The sequence below is a fragment of the Corapipo altera genome, unplaced genomic scaffold, assembly GCF_003945725.1.
Source record: "Corapipo altera isolate COAL_440 unplaced genomic scaffold, ASM394572v1 104, whole genome shotgun sequence".
Lineage (NCBI taxonomy): Eukaryota > Metazoa > Chordata > Aves > Passeriformes > Pipridae > Corapipo > Corapipo altera.
In genome coordinates this window covers 4,773,524-4,789,853 of record NW_020884920.1, presented here as the reverse complement: position 1 = coordinate 4,789,853, position 16,330 = coordinate 4,773,524, and the positions used below count along the sequence as shown (strand labels likewise).

At 52.0% G+C, this 16,330-nt stretch overlaps 1 protein-coding gene across 5 annotated transcripts in view; it reads right to left on the bottom strand.

Annotated features, from left to right (window-relative positions):
* The window catches only part of MPRIP (myosin phosphatase Rho interacting protein), a 67,568-nt gene that overhangs the window by 6,008 nt on the left and 45,230 nt on the right, over positions 1-16,330 (bottom strand). For 2 of the 5 annotated variants that reach the window (XM_027656787.1, XM_027656788.1), the window contains 9 exons: positions 16,181-16,297; positions 9,346-13,209; positions 5,995-6,142; positions 5,299-5,416; positions 4,622-4,781; positions 4,394-4,513; positions 3,815-3,901; positions 2,981-3,143; positions 2,575-2,660 (listed from right to left, as the gene is read on the bottom strand). In XM_027656787.1, coding sequence (XP_027512588.1) covers positions 2,575-2,660; positions 2,981-3,143; positions 3,815-3,901; positions 4,394-4,513; positions 4,622-4,781; positions 5,299-5,416; positions 5,995-6,142; positions 9,346-13,209; positions 16,181-16,297 — 4,863 coding nt within the window. Of the gene's footprint in view, positions 1-1,407; positions 1,474-2,574; positions 2,661-2,980; positions 3,144-3,814; positions 3,902-4,393; positions 4,514-4,621; positions 4,782-5,298; positions 5,417-5,994; positions 6,143-9,345; positions 13,210-16,180; positions 16,298-16,330 lie in introns of all 5 variants that reach the window. The other 3 variants (XM_027656785.1, XM_027656786.1, XM_027656789.1) reach the window with 3 other exon arrangements.

Below are 16,330 nucleotides of genomic sequence, written 5' to 3'. Positions count from 1 at the left end.
ATGTGTTTATCAAGGCAGGACTCCATGATAAACTTGCCTCAAGGCTGTGCAGATTCCCATGGTTACTGTATTTCTGGAAATGTTTTTCCTCCCACAGACCCACAAACACAGAGCGGCTTTGCCAGGCAGCACGGAAATGAAAGCACTGAATTGGACTGAATTTCCAAATGCTCTGTGCTTTCTTTCCAATGGGCAGCAGAGTCTCCTGGGATGTGAGTCTCTGAGCACACACTTCCTAAGGGAAGTTTACTTTGGGCCTCTTTAAATGGGAGCAACCCGTGCATTCCAGTTCGTGCATCTGATTTCTCATTAGATGGAAGGAGGCACCAGGAATCATGAGACCGTTCTGCCTGATGGTACAAATTCCAGCAAATTCAGCCCCCAGGCAGTCTCACAACCCATTTGAGTTGCTGATGAGGGGAGCCTGATGAAGTGAGACTAATATGGGATGATATCTGAGATAAAGGGATCCTCCATCACACTTCCTGGGGCTCTCCAGCCACCCCTCTGCCACCGTGCTGGGAGCTCCCCTCTCCTCTAAACTGCCTCTGCAGGTGCTCCAACCTCAGTCTTCGCCACAGGCCAGTAAATTTAGCTATTGCTCCAGTTAATGGAGATATCTGCCTCATTGGGTCAGCCTCATTTCTCAACAGCTCCCTCCTTTTGCTGGATGAGCTTGGAAGCCACTGTGTGGGATGCAGGCGCAATGCCAAGGGATGGAGAGCAGCTGGGTGGACACTGGGGGCTGGAGGAGGACTGGAGAGCAGGAGGAGGAGATTACTGGGCAAGGAAGACTCTTGCTCAGGCACAGATCAACCTGAAGATGCAGCAATTATGGGCAAAGGACATTTAGGGCAGCACAGGACATTATCCTCTGCAGCTGAGGCAGGGGCCACCATTTCCCATGCTCCAGGCTGTTGTGGGAAATGCACTCACAGGCATCCCTGACCATTCCTCCACCTGCCTAACAGCAAATTGGGTATTTTCCTGTGAGACCTGGATGGTGCTGGAGTTTAGTCCGAGGCATGCAGAGTCATTCAGGCGTGCACACTCAGTGTCCCACACTCCCAACACAGCAAACAGGAAAACGTGCCCCACCATGCCCAAATCCTCTCCGTGTCGGTGAGCTGTGTTGGAGAGGGTGGGAGGAGCAGGAAGACGAGAAAGCCATATTCCCCCGGGAAGAGCCAGAGAGACTGTGTTTCATACAGATCCTGGGTGCACACTGACTTCTCCCCTCCCTTCCCCCCTCCCCCAGGAAAAAGAATTAGCCGTAAATAAACGGGTCAGTCATCAAGAGAGAAGAAGGGCTCTGGTTTGCCGTGGAGGTGTGAGCAGGGCATGCAAAAGTTGGGCCGCTCCCGTGGGCAGCTGCGTCGCTGGGCGGGTGCCAGTTTGTTTGTTTACCTACGTGGCAGGGAACCTGGACTCGGGTTCATTTCAGTTATCCCATGAGACCTGCTCAATAACGGACTGTTGAAGGAAAAAGCAAAATAAAGAAAAAAACAAAAACAAAAAAACAAGAAGCTCATAAATCCCAAGTGCATTGGCGCTGGCGCAGCCCCAGCCCCCGCCCCGCAGCGACAGCACCCAGGCACAGCCCGTGCTTGCTCTCCTCTCCTCCTTTCCCACCAAGCAACACACACGGGGACCACAGAAAAAGTGATCTGAGTTGAAGTGGTGAAGGGAAACCCAACATCAGACTGGCCCAGCAGGTCTGGGCTGCCCCGAAATGCGCAGAGGTCTCTCTGTGTTCCCTGGGTGCAGCACAGGCACCCCGAGCTGAGGAGCTGCCGCTCACAGAGCTCTGGGAGTGACTGTTTCCCCATGTTTCACCATGTGGGCACCAAGCTTGAAGCCTTTTGCCTCTCCTGCAAGGGCCCAACCACTTCAAAGATCAGCATGAGACACCAGGTGAGAGGCAAAGCAGGTTTGCTCATGCTGATCTTCCTCCCAACAGACTTATGTTTAATGCTGACTCCTGATCAGCATTATTTGCCCTGTTTTATCCCTGTGGTCCCACATGATGTAACTGGCTGCCAAGGAGAGCTTGGCACAGCATCACTGGGCTTTGGGACCAACAGCAAGCACAGAAGGGCCACAGAGGCACAGGGCCATCTGCACCATGGTAACACACAAGCAAAGTGTGTGTTAAATAGGCCCAGGACCAAGGCATCGTTGCCACACAGAAAGACCAAAAATCTTGCAGTCATGAACCCTAAAACCTATAATGATGTGCATATTTCCACCTCAATTTCAACTGAAAACAGAGAGCAAATACTGGGATAGTCCTCCTGTGAAAGACCAAAGAACAGGGTGAACTTCATCCTTTTTTTCCAAGCAGGGAGCAGCTTCACACCTCCAGCTCAGCAGGGTCAGGAGTGGGGGATTGGGCCCTGCCTGGTTGCACAGTCAGCCCTTTTGCAGTCAAAAACCATCCAGGCCAGCACTAGTGACTGGGAAATTCTCAGTTTTCTTCCCCTACCAATTTCTTCCCACCTGGGACCCCCACTGGAGAGTAATGTTCCCATTACTCCCCATTCCCATCCCACTGGGCAGGAGATCTGAGCTCACCTTTGACCTGATATTCCTTAGTTGCCGGCTAACACTGGATCTGTCTTTCTTCAAGAAATCAGGGTTGCTTTTTGATTTCATAATATCTGGGGAGAAGCAAAAGAAGTGGGGTTAGCCTGGTGCCCACTGCATTCCTGCAGGGCTGGGGCTCCTCTGCCCTCCCAAGCCTGGGCAAGTGTCCTGATGAGCCCGGCTCAAGCAGCACCGCCCTAAAGGCAGAAGGAGCTTTTGAGGGTCTCTGCCCCCCTGCATCATGAGGTTTTACTGATGCAAAATGCCAGAAGGCCTTCAAAGCCCATCAGCTTCCCATCTGTGGGCTGGAAGGCCAAGTCCTACACTCAGGCCCAGATGCACGTGTTAGCTCAGGACACCCAGGACTACTTAGAGCTGCTGGAGGAGGACTGACCATATCCCGATACAGTGGTGTTCACAGGGGATTTCTCTCCCTGAGCTTCTGTGGCTGCTTTCAGCTGCTCTTTCAACCTGCTGATATCACAGTCTGCCTTGGCCTTCACGATGCTCAGCTCCGTGTAGATGTCTTTGTACTTGTCGCTGGCGTATTTCTTATCCTGGCAAGGGAACAAGAACAACGCGATGGAGCCAGACAGACAGCTGGAGCCGAGGGGTTTGTGGATGCACTGAAGAGGAGCTTGGCAAATGCCAACGGAAGAAGAGCCGGCAGCAGGAGAAATGCTTGGCTGGGGCAACACACACCCTCGAAGCTGCTTCCAACAGCGTAACGGGACTACGGGATTTGAGACAGGCAGAAAGCTGTGAGCCAACGGCGAGCACACAGTGCTGCCCGTGCAGGCAGCCCCTCAGCTACAGGATTGTTTGTGGCTTTTGATTTTAGCCAACACACAGAATTCAAGCAGAATTCCCAGAAATGGCCTTGGCTTGTCCAGAACAAACCAGATCCACTGCTGCGAGGCTGGGCAGATCTCTTAACGCTGATTATTTTTGCCATTTAAGTCTGATTTGATGTGACAGAAAATGGGGAAATCACACTAAAGGGGATGTTTTCCCACACTGCCTCCTTTGTGGAATAAGTCCTAAATTGATGCAGTCACAGTGGAGTGCTCTACTGATGACAGGAAAATGGGTATTGAATTCCATTCAGAGGAAAAACTGAATATTGTTTCAAATCTGGGTATAAGTGGGCTGAAACCTAAGAGCGCACACACACACATGCAGAAGCAGAGCACAGAAAGAGGACTTGCAGAACCATCCCTGGCATTACCCTCAGTGCTGTCTGCAGCTCGTCTTTGAGGGAGCTGATCTCCTGCTTCAGGTACTGGATTTCAGACTCTTTGACCCGCAGCAGGACCTGTGGGAACAAACCCAGCATGTTTTCCACCCAAGCAAACACAGTTTGATCCCGAGATGCTCGCCTGCTGTGCCCGGTGACAACTAAGCCAGGGCTGGAGGCTCAGCCCCACAAAGCCTCTGGTTCACCCTTCTTCTGATGCAAGAAAATTCCTCCTGAATCTCCTGGGAACTTGGCCAAGCTTGCACCACTGATGTGGTCCCTGCACAGCCCTCAGTTTGTCCCCACTGCTCTGCATGGACTGGACCCTGGGGACAAGCAGAGACTGGAGAAGGAACAGCAAGTGTCTGACTTGACACAGTGAGGAGGGAAGATCAGGACCCTAAAATCTCCTGGCCCCATTGCAGCCCACCATGCACAGTGCTGACCAGCCACGCAGACCTGATGTCAGAGGGATAGATGGCTATGACACAGTGACATGGGATGGCTCCCAGGGGCCACAGCACATGTGCCCACCCACGTGCCCCTCGGCACGGCCGCGGCAGAGCTCACCTCCAGCTCGTAGGCGTCCTTGCCCTGCGTGAGAGGCGACCCAGCAGCCTCTCCCCCGCCCTCCCCCATCAGCAGGCTCCTCAGTTGTGTGATCTCTTCAGCCAGGCGATTATTCAGCTCCTGGGAAGAGGAGGAGAGCCGTTGTGGGAAGGGGGAGCACGGTCACTGCTTGGAGCAGAGCCCAACATCACCCGTGCCGGCTGCCCCGGGCACGGCGGGGACTCTCACCTGGTTGTGAGCGTTGAGCTCCTGGTTCTCCCGCTGGCACTGGCGGAGGGCCTGCCTCTCAGCCTCCAGCGCCTGCGCCAGGTGGGCATTCTCCAAACACTTCTGTGAATACTGCTCCGAAAGCACCTCCAGCTCCCGCTGCACCGACTGCAGCTCCTCCCTGCGGAACACACGCTGGGTAGTGTCCTCTCCACATACAACATCCCCCATGCTCACTCTTCCTTTAGCATCCTGGGACAACCTAACAGGAATCTGAGCACTGAGGATGAGGACTGCATACTCCCTTTGGGAGCCCAGAGTGAGTCAACCCTTCTCTGTCCTGGCTGGGAGAACAGCCTTGCCACGAAAAGCTCAGCACTTCCTCCTCGCCTGTTACATCTGGCTGAACGACCCTCCCACTGCAGCTGTGTAAAAAGCAGCACCGTGGCTGCACATCTGCTACTTCTGGTGACCACAAAGCAGCTGAATATGGGCAATGTGGGAACACTGACCTGGGGACTGAAAGATTATGGGCAACCAGGAGGTTCCGGTGGGTGCAGCTGGGCTGGGAAGGAAGAGGTCCCTGCAGTGGCAGGTCTGCCCCAACTCATTGCCAAAATCAAAGGGGAGAGAAGAGTCTCCCACACACGTGATCTCCCCGCAAGACAGTGACAGACTGAGGATGGTGATGGTCTTACAGGTATTGCCTTCGGAGGGCCTCGATGTCGGCGTTGACGCTGCTGATCTGGGAGCGCTGGGACTTCTCCAGCTCTCGCTCCAGCTCCTCCCGGTGTGCGTTCTTCATGGCTTCGATGGCTGCGTGGGACAGCACAGAGTTAGCACCCAGCACCCTCCGCTCATGGGAAGGTTTTTTGAGTTCTTATTTGTTTTTTAAAGGAACAAAAACCTGAATGATCCCAGCAAACCTCCCACTGCATCACAGCCCCTTCAGTCTGTGTTCGGGGTTCTGCAAATCCCACTTTTTCATCGAGTCCAAATGATTGTCCAATTCACACATTGTTTCCTGGACTGTGGGACTCCTAATGCAGAGATCCCGAGCTCTGGCATTTTAACAATCCCCAGGGCACTGAAGAATGAATTCAGTGTGGAATTGTCAATAAATTAACCACAGGAATGACTAATGCCTTTCTGAGTTGGAATGGAAAAACAGATCAGACTGTGCAACAGCCAAGAAGACAGGCACCAAACCTGGATAAGGACCAGAGATGGGCCTCCATCAAAAACATCTCTCCCACCAGCCCTTTCCCATCTCCCTTTGCTCCCCACCCAGCCCTCATCTCATCCCTGCTCTGCTCCTCCATGGAGCAAACATCATCCCTGTGCCCCCATCAACACAGAGCTGCCACAAGGGACCCTCTGACGTGTCCCTGTACCTGAAATGGTGGCAGCTGTCTCCTCTGCCAGCAGGCGATCCTTCTCCTCCCGCAGCTTCTCCAGCTCCCGCTGGTGCTGCCGCTGCAGGTCCTCGATCTTCTTCTGGTGTGTTTCCTCCATGGCTGCAAAGCCCCTTTCACATGTTGCCTGCAAATGGATGAGGGGAAGGGGTTGGCCCAGGAGCACAGGGCTGGTGTCACAGCAGTGGTGAGCCCACCAGGAGCCACATGCCAGCAGGTAGGTCAGCTCATGGTCAGGTAGGTGCATCATGCATCTTCCCCTTCCTCAGCCATGGAGGAGAATGAACCTTGCAAGGTCAGGGCTTATTCCTGCAGTTGCTTGACCCAGATAGCTCCAGTGAAAGGGGAGCACAGGGTAGGTCTGGGGGCAGACCCAGTGGGGGAATGCAAATATATGCCAAAAAAACCAACCAAAAAAAAGCCTTCTGCTCTCTTTTCAATGCCTGGTTTTATGTGGCCACCTCTGGGTGAAAGCAGATGACATGTGACAAGAAGAGGACTTTAATTCCCAACTGAGTATTGCTGCAAACATTGCAGGGGCAGTTACCTGCTATTTGAATTACTGGGAGTGAACTCTGGCCAGGACACAGGAGCAGCAATCAGGGGAGAGATCCTGAATTCCAGCCTGGCCCTTCTGCCCCCGGCACAGACCCCGCTCCTGCCTGTACAGCAGACAAATGCAAAAGCCTGTTCCCAGCTCAGCTGCCAGCCCAAGCACATCGGGATCCTGGATGGACACACGGCTGCAGGACAGAGGCAGGACCAGCAAAGCCCCAGGCAGGCCCAAGCCACGAGCAGAGAAAGGGCACACACTGGGGACAAGGTGCTGAGCCCCATCAGACAGCTGGGGCCAAACCTGATACCAAGCGCTGCACCAGGCTTTTCTCCTTCTTAATGTCACAGGCTGGCTTTATTCCCTGATTTCAATAGATTCCTTCTTGATTAGCACTACTGTTTTCCAGAGGAAGGGAGAACTGTCACCTAGGGACCCCATGGGAAATTTAAAGGGGACAAATTCACTCCCCCAGTAACAAAACTGCTCAGGACAGTCCAACACCACTGATCTTCACTGACATGCACCCCTCAGCATCCCTTCATTGTCAAATGCTCTGTAACCTCTGCCTACCTCATTCCTGATTTTCAGCTCCAGTGGTTTTTTCCCTCCCCTTTAAGTTTTAATCCCAAGGCAGTCTTCACTTTCTCAGCCTTGTTGTTTTTTTTTTAAACTCCTAACTCAGTGCCAGAACCTGCCTGGACTTGGCTGACTGGAGTGGCACAGAGCAGCCCTGCAGGATTCTTCATTGCACACAGAATCATAGAATATGCTGAGTTGAAAGGGATCCACAGGGATCACGGAGTCCAACTCCTGAAACACCTCTAATATTAGAGGAAAAAGGTGAATACTCCTCTGTAGGTCTGGCTCCAGATTCACGCTATTTAATGTATTGTAAATGCATTGCTATAAATTCAGGAGAATTGAACACGTACAAACAAGTATCTCATAAAATCATAGTTGGCAATTGAGTTGGAAGGGATCTTAAAGTTCATCAGGGTTCCAACCCCCTGCCATGGGCAGGGACACCTTCCATTATCCCAGGTTGCTCCAAGCCCTGTCCAACCTGGCCTTGGACACTTCCAGGGATGGGGCAGCCACAGCTTCTCTGGGCAACCTGTGCCAGGGCCTCCCCACCCTCACAGCCAAGAATTTCTTCCCAATATCCCATCTAACCCTGATCTCTGTCAGTGGGAAGCCATTCCCCCTTGTCCTGTCACTCCATGCCCTCATCCAAAGCCTCTCCCAGCATTCCTGGAGTCACTTAAGGGACTCTAAGGTCTCCCTGGAGCCTTCTCTTCTCCAGGTTAAAGAGTTACTTTTATGTTACTGATTCTACATTCTCCATCAGGTTCTGAAGAGAAGAATCAAGCACACTGAAGCCATTCTGGACACATTTGGGCAGGTTTATAATCACCTGCTTAACTTTCTGACCACAGGAATTTTCTAACCCAGAGTTGCTGCTTCCATCCCACCAGGCAAACCAGAAATTTTGGCAGAGAAAAATTGGGAACACAGGTGGGATGTGTCCATTGCTCACTGTTACTTTTCACCCTCCACTTTGGTTTATGGGTTTTTTGCTTCTTCCAAATCAAGAACATCCCCAAACACAAGTGACCCTGTTTGGTGCATGGCTCACAGGATGGGTGTTACCCATCTGTCCCACTGACCTTAACCGGGGGGGTCAAGAGGGAGTTTTCCTTCCTAAGGGTTAAGAGGGAGGAGAAACCATTCAGTGACCACCAGCACCTCGCTCCAATGGGATGCAGCAGAACTACTGCTCTGCCCAGGCTAAAACCAGCTGGAGCTGAGCCACGCTTAACCCCCAGCCCAAATGTGTGCTGGATCTCGTGTCTGGAAGCAAGCTCTCCCACATTTTTGATGACTCTGAAGGGCAACCGCTCCATGAAAGCCTCACCAGCACAGCCTCTGCATCACTGCCCTTTTAGTTTCCTGTTCAACCTGGCAGCCTCTCTTGGTGCTGCTGGAGTCCTCTACCACCCTAAACTTACTTCCTAACTGGGAATGCTCTCCTATGAAAAGTTAAACACTAAACCCAGGAGGTTTTCTTAGATGCTGGATCATCTCAGGCCACTTTTACAGTCAGTTTGACTGGTGGGGCAACCTGAACGGTGGCATTTCATTGCCAGTGGGTTTCTCTGCACCTCACCTGGGTGTCCCGTAACTGTGCACTGTTTGTTGTGTACACAACTGCTGTGTCCAACACCAGCAGGGTCCTCACAGCCTCCTGCAGAGAAGCTTTGCTTTGCAACAGAATTTGGCATCTGTTTGCAGCTGCTTTCCCCAGGAACATACATTTTGAGAGCATCAAGTTTCCATTGCATCCTGCATTTTTGAAGGCAGCAGAGACAGACTGGAGATTGGATCAGATTGGGAAAGACAGAGTTGAGGAATGCTTTTAAAGGGAAGTCACAAACAAAATGTATGCCTCAGGTACAGGGAGAAACACTGTGGTCTTCGTGCTGAAGGAGAGCTTGATGTTATCGAGCCGCTTTGAAACTCTCTCTCCCTCTCCACACAGAGACTACCTCCAACAATCCACCCTCCCAAGCCCTCAGCAATGCATTTAGAATACCCCAGCATGGAGAAAAGGAAATACCATGCTTTACAGAGGCCTGTCTAACACCCTGAGGCTTGCTTTGGCACACTGACTCTTTCGGGGGATGCCCCTTAGTTCAGCAAGCGAACCCCAGGACCGCACGTGCCCTCCCGTACACTCAGCAGCAGAAAGCATAAAGCGTTAAACATATCAAGACCTTTAAGTTTTCAAAGTCTTTCTGGTATTTTTCCCTCAAGGTGGAAGCGCTCCCTTCCATATGTTTGTTCTCCAGCTCGTCCCTCATGACGTTCATCTGGGCCTCCAGCTCCTGGATGCGTTCCCTCAGGCCGTGCATGGAGTCCAGGTCCCTGCCAGGGTCCTGCCCAGTGCCACCCGCCTCGCCGGCCGCCCAGGTGTCCCCAGCGCCCGGGACCACCGCAGGGGACACCTCTGGGTGCTGCCTCTGGTACTCATCGAGGGTCTCCTGCAGGCGCTGCAGGTTCTGGCTGTAGTGCTCCTGCAGCGCCTGCAGCTCCTCGCCGTGGATGACCTGCAGCTCCTTGATCTTGGCCTGGAACTTTTCCTCCAGAGTTTGCATCTGCTCCAGGTGATACCGCTCCATGTTCTGCTTGTCGCGGACAATGGCATCCAGCTGGTTGAGGCCCTCGGTCCTCTCGGCCTTCAGAGCATCCTCTGTCCTGTTGAGCTGCTCTATCACGTTCCGGATCTCCTCCTCGTAACGTCCCTGGAGCTCGCTCAAGCTCTTGCTGTGTTTGTGCTCTTCCTCCTCCAGGAGCCTCCGCTGGCTGTCCAGCTGGGACACCTTGGCTTTGAGATCAGCGTTCTCCCTTTCCAGCACAGCAATCACCTCGCTGTACTCACCCTGCTGCTTCCTGAGCAATTCTTCGTATTCATCCCGCAGGAGAGAGACCGTCTTCACACGCTCTTGGCACAGCGCATCCATGCTCTGCAGGGACTCCCTGTAGGACTTCATCTCCCTCTCATGCTCCAGACGGACTTTGCAAGCGGCGTAACAAACCTGAGCCTGAACAATTGCATCATGGACTAACAAAGAGGAATACCGCTCCAGGTCTCCCATGCACGAATGGTAGGAAAGACTCTGGGATATCTTCAGGAGCTTTTGACAGTCTCTCATTGCCTCCTCGGGAGGCAGAGAGAGTAAGGCAACAGATATCTCCTTCAGAACATTGGATTTGTCCTTTAGTTGTTGGGCAAGATCTTCCTGAATGGAAACAAGAGCTCCACTACTACAGTCTGGCATGCTGCCAGTCTCCTCCGCCTTGGCTAATTCCTGGAATGGCAACATTTGGAGACGACTCCCATCCCAGGAGATTTGGGCTCTTTCTGAAGCATCTTTTTGTATTTCAAGTGCTTCAGAAATCTGGTGCATAACTCTGTCGAACTCAGGAGTCCTGTAGGCTTTGATGATCTCCTCCAACATGCATTTGTGCTGTTGGAGAGCTGTTTTGGTATTATGGAGGTCTTCTTCAATTGTTTTTAGTCTCTGATGAAAAGATTCTCTCATTTTCTGTGCGACAAACCCAAGTTCTGCCTTGATCAACGTAGCATCTGCTACAGCACTGAGAAAACACTGGGAAACTCCCAAACTTGTTTCTGTTTTGTCCTCGGCTTCTCCATCTCTGGTGCTCAAGTGTGCTCTCAGCTCCTCTACCTGGCTCCAGAACTCGCCTTCCAGCAGCAGCTTCTTAGATAGGACTCCGGCCAAATCGACGGCTGTATGAGAAACACTTGCCGGCTCCAACAAAACCACCTCAGCTGTTCCCTGGATCTCTCTCAGAAGCTGGGTTATCTCAGAGTTTGCATTTTTTAAAGACTCTGCTATTTGGTTGATGAGAGAGGCCTCAAATGCCACCCTCTCAGAAAGCCATCTCAGTTGGCTGGCGTCAAACACTTCCACTCGCTGCTCCTCGGAGACGTGCTCCTCTTCTCCCAAAACCCCTCCCTCTGGAGCGGGACTTTCTGTGATAAGGTTTTCACTCTGCTGATACTCCAACGGGACTGGCGCCCCGCTCAAGGCTTGGATCGCATTTGATAACGTCGTTTCCATGCTGGACAGATTAACAAGGAACAAATCACCCTCTTTTTCCTTGTCTGATTTGGGCAAGGCTCTTAGCTGCTCCCTGCACTTCTCTAAGCAAGTCAGCGCTTGATTGTTTTTCATTTGGAAACCTCCCAGCTCGCTGACGTGACTTTCTATGAGCTTGAACTTTTCCTGCCTCTCGTTCTCCAGCTGTGAGATCAAAGCACTGACTTGGGACAAGCTGGTCTGAAGCTGTTCCCGCAGCTGGGATTCTGTGCTGGCCCACTGGTGGTGGAGGGCGATGAGCGTCTCCTGGTTATGGCCATGCTGGCTTTCAAGCTTCATGGTGACATCTTTGAGTTTTTCCTCTGTAATATACAGTTTGGTTTCCAGGGAATGGATGATGGAGAGATAAGTCTCAGAGTCGCTTGTCCCTGACGAGGGGTAACCCAGAGCTGGTTCTGAGGACATGCTTTCCTCAGACAGCGATCTGTCCTGGCTCGTGTCTGAAGAGGTACTGCTTGTCCAGTTTTTCTCTGTTCCATCTGGATGGATGTATTTTTGGCACTGGATGCTTGAGAAACGGATCCTTTGCCTCTTGGCTCCCATGATTCCCACATCAGGCTTTGCTAAGGCTTTCTGAACCAACTCTTGGTCCTGGAGCTCTAGAGCTTTGGATGGGGAGCCGAATTCCTCTGCTTGTCTCTGGCTGGTCTCAAGAACCTCATCGTCCTCCTCCTTCAGTGCATAAGTCAGAGCTGGGAGGACATCCTGAGTTTGCAGAGCCTGTCCCAGTTGGGATGGATGACTTTCGTCAGCCTCAAGACTGGGGCCAAGGTCTTCTGCCTCCTCAGCACATGGACCTGTGCCCACACTAGCTAACTTCTTTAGAGCCTCCTCCTTGGCCTTTAGCTTTACTTTAGTCTCCTCTAAACTGCTATCTAAAGCAACCATTTTAACCAAAGCCTCACTGAGATCTTGATCTTTCTTCTCCACAATTCTCAAGTGCATTTCCTTAACGTGTCTCAGCTCTTCTTCTTTCTCTTTCAGCACCTCCTGCACACCCCGGAACTGATCCGACACCTCCTCCAACGATTGCTCCAGGTTGTGGTAGTTGGTCTCTTCCATTTTCAACTTTGCTTGTAGCTTTGCAACTTCGTTATCTGACTCGGCAACCTGATTCATGAGCTCGTGGAACCGACATTTGATCTGATCCCTCTCCCTTTCGAGCTCCTTGATGTGCTCAGCGAGTTTCTGGATGCTGGCCTCCTTCATCACCAGCTGTTCCTCCAGCTGGTGGACCAGCTCGCTGCCCTCGAACTTGGCGCTCAGCTTCTCCTTCTGCAGAATCTCCATTTGCTGCGCGCTGTTTTGCAGCTGGTTCTCGTACTCGTTGGCCTTGTCCTCCACCTCCTTCAGACTCCGTATTAAAACCTGCTTTTCCCTCTCGCAGCTCTCCAGTAAAGCCTCGTAGTTCTTCTGCAGCTTCTCCTCCATGAGGACCCGCGCTTGCTCGCTGGCGTTCAGCTGCCCGCTGAGGTCCGCGATCCTGTCCTGGAGCCGCTGCACTTCCTTCTGATGGTCCCTCTGCAGGGCCTGCTGCATCTCCAGGTCCCGCAGCTCCTGGGTCTTCTCCAGCAGCAGAGCCTCCACGCTCTTCAGCTTCTGCTCGCTGGCCTTCAGCTGGGAGCTGAGCGCGGCCTCGCCGTGCTGCCACTCCTCCAGTTGCTCTTTGGCTTTCTCCTTCTCGCTCCTCAGGTCGCTCTTGAGCTTGGCCAGGGTCTGCTCCTTGATGGAGAGCTCGGCCGCCGCGTTACTGAGCCTCGCCTGCAGGCTCTGAATCTCGGCCTCGTGGTGCCGGATCACATCCTTGGCCTCGGCGTAGCTGCGCTTCAGCGACTGAATCTGCTGATTGATCACCTCTTGACGCTGGCATTGGGCTTCCAGCTCGCTTTGGAGGTCTTGGTTGACTTTGTGGAGCCTCTGCCAGGCACCTGATGGCGAGGCGGCCACCTCGGTCTTAAAAAAATTGATTAAATACTAGATTAGTAACACTCCTGGCTTTCCCTTCTGAGTGTCACACCTCTGGCCAGGTAGGCCATGGAAAAGCTCCTTGCAGCGATTTGGCTGCTACTCACATGCTCCAATTGGGATGATTTGTTCTTGGCACAATTTATTTTGTTTAACCAACTTTTTTACTTTTTTTTTTCTTTTTTTTTTTTTTTTTAATGAGCAACAACTGCTTTCCAGTAACAGAAAACACTGACCATGACATCAAAACAGCTGTACAGTAACAGGCTAAAAGGAAAAAAAAATAAACCCAAACTCAAACAGAACCAAAAAACAATGAAACAGAAACACCAGCAGTAAAACAGAGACAGACACACAAGAGAAAAATGGGAAGGATGAGGAGGAGGAGGGGATGGAACAAGGTGGAGGAGAAAGGAACTGCTTTTTTTTTTAGCAGGTTTGTTCATCTGGTTGTGAAACAAAAAGTGCACAGTTCAGGTAACACAGTCCTACCAACCAAAAGCAACAACAGAAAGTGAGGTGACAGCAAATGACATCACATCCCACCCAAACACAGGGACACGAGCCAGCTGGGGTGGAGATGTCATTTCTGTGCCTGCAGAACAGGACTGAGTGGCTGCTCAATGCATTAAAGAGATGCTGTTACACTAAAGCTTAAGGCTAGGGAGGATCTAATTTCTCTACCTGCAAAATAAAATAAACCAACAAAGGACAAAATAAGAAGCCCGACAAGTGGAGGGAGGGAAAAGGTGTGATGAGAATGTAAAAATGAAAGAAACCAACCTTTGTGAGATTCAAACCAAAGCAATGGAGCATGCAAAAAGAAAACTCACAGAAAGCGTCATGCAAAAGGCGACAGAAATTATGTATCTTAAAAAAAAAATAAAATACACAGACAGGAAGAGGCGAGAGAAGCACAGCGTTAAGCCTGGGAATTTGGCCTGCCTTGCTGTACTCTGATTGCTGATAAGGAAAGCCCACAGATGTGACACTCAGTTATGTTAAGTTAAATTTCATGCTTTACACCAAAAACATGCAAGAACATCCGCCTGGGACAGGTTAGTACGTGCCCCCTCCCACCCACTGTGGCCGGAGATGGGGGATGTCTCCAGTCCCTTTGTGAGGAGCAGGAGCCCCCAAGTGTTTCTCCCAGTAGGGATCAAAGTCGGGGTCCCAAGGAAGCTCAGAGCAAGAGAGGGGTTACACGAGGCCGGAGAGGCTTCGGTGCACGGCACATGCATCGGGTGGGTGTCAGTGGCTGCCCTGTGAAACGGGCTTGGTGCCCCCTGGGCAGCTCAGGAGGGATGGGCTGGCAGCAGTCAGGCTCCCCATCACCCCTCCCCAGAGACAATGTAGGAACCTCCCCGAAATTAGGCATGATGGAGGTGGGGGCACATGAAATTCTGAAGGTTTGTCCAAAAAAAATGCTGTGATGTTTGCCTGCAGTCTGGGTCTGCAGAATTTCCTCAGTGACTCCACTCCCTCCACCCCAGCACATTTTGGTGGGGTTACTCCCTTCTACAATAGGATTTTAATCCCTCTGGTTCCCAGGAAACACAAGGGAAATCCCCAGAACAATTAAACTGGAGCAGGCAAAATCCTCCAACCCTTCCAAAAACCCTCTCCAACTTCCAGGTCCCAGTTTGGGTCACTGCTCAGGGCAGTAATGATTTGCCCAGCCCCTCTGCACACTTCCCCTCTTGCTACCTCTCCTCATATTGAGGCACTATGGCCAACTTAAGCACAGACAATCTGATGATGGATTCAGCATCCAGCTTTTAGCCCCATTCCCTGATTTTTTTCCATGCTTCAGGCAAAGGGAGGTTGGATGCCTTTGCCCCAGGGAAGTGGGAGTTAGTTACTCTTCCAGCACTGCCAAGTGAAAGTGGAACTCCTCCAAGCAGGCATTGTCAGCTCAGAGACTCCAGAAAAAAATGAATTAATAACTCCTCCTGGGAGATCATGGGCAAGGAAGGTAGGATGTCCCCCTCCCAGGGCTGGCTCCACTGCCTGTGCAACTTCTTCAGGGGAAATTTTCCTGTGAGAAATAAGGACTTAAGGTTTGGTGTTGACACCGGTTTTGCTGCCACGAGAGCGCAGGGTTTGGCCACGCACGAGGCACTTTGATCCACAGCCAGTTTGGTCAAGTAGATTTGAGCAGGCCAAAATGCTGCCCCTCCACAGAACAGGACTGTGGACCCATAAGAGCAGATAGAAGCTGCCCTGTGGGTGTCACAGCTCCTCTTGGCATGGATGTTCCCAAAGGAAGGGCTGGGAAAAGTTCACTTTGTTTGGAGGACGGGAGGAAAGGCTTCCCAAGAGACCATCCTGTCTCTTCTGCCAGATCCTCCAAAACACATTTCTAGGCTTAGCTGAGGAAAGGCATCTTGTAACAGAAGAAACCACCAAAGTGACCCAAGACACCAGGTTGTCCTCGTGCAAATCCTGCTCTGGCTGCAGGGAACATGCCTGGGAGACACGCCTGAGTGTGTTGTGTTTGCCCATGTAACTGTCACACAAAATCCCCAGCCAGGAGCAACTGCTGGCCTACAGGATACTTGGAAAGCCTTGTCTGCACCCCACTTCCTGAGGGGGAACAGAAAGGGGGAGACAGCTGTTGCAGAGGCAAACACAGTATGGGATGGATCAGAGGTGGACTTTGCTGAGGTCCCTGTGCCTACCACAGTTGTGTTTTGTCTTCCCTCAGGAATGCTAATAGGTAATGAATGCTACCTCCTACCCCATCCCAGATAAGAGGTTTTGTTCAGCATATGATTCTGGTAAAGCTACAGAACTAGCAACATTTGCAAGAAGGTCAAATCTCTCAGAGACTGCTCAGTGGTGCACGTCCCTGTGTCACCCAGGATGATGCCCCCAGGAACACCCCAGACTGAAGCCCACCGGGGACCCCCTCGGGTGCAGAGGAAGGTGGATCTCTCTCTCCTCCCTGCTCTCCTACCTGCAACACGTAGCCCTCCCGGGCGCTCTGCTCCCGGCCCAGCGCCACTTTCAGCTGGTCCTGCAGGTGCCGGTTCTGCTCCAGGAGCTCCAGGGCCTCCTTCTGCTTCTGCTCCAGCTGCAGGGACACGAACAGAGACAGCGTCCAGGG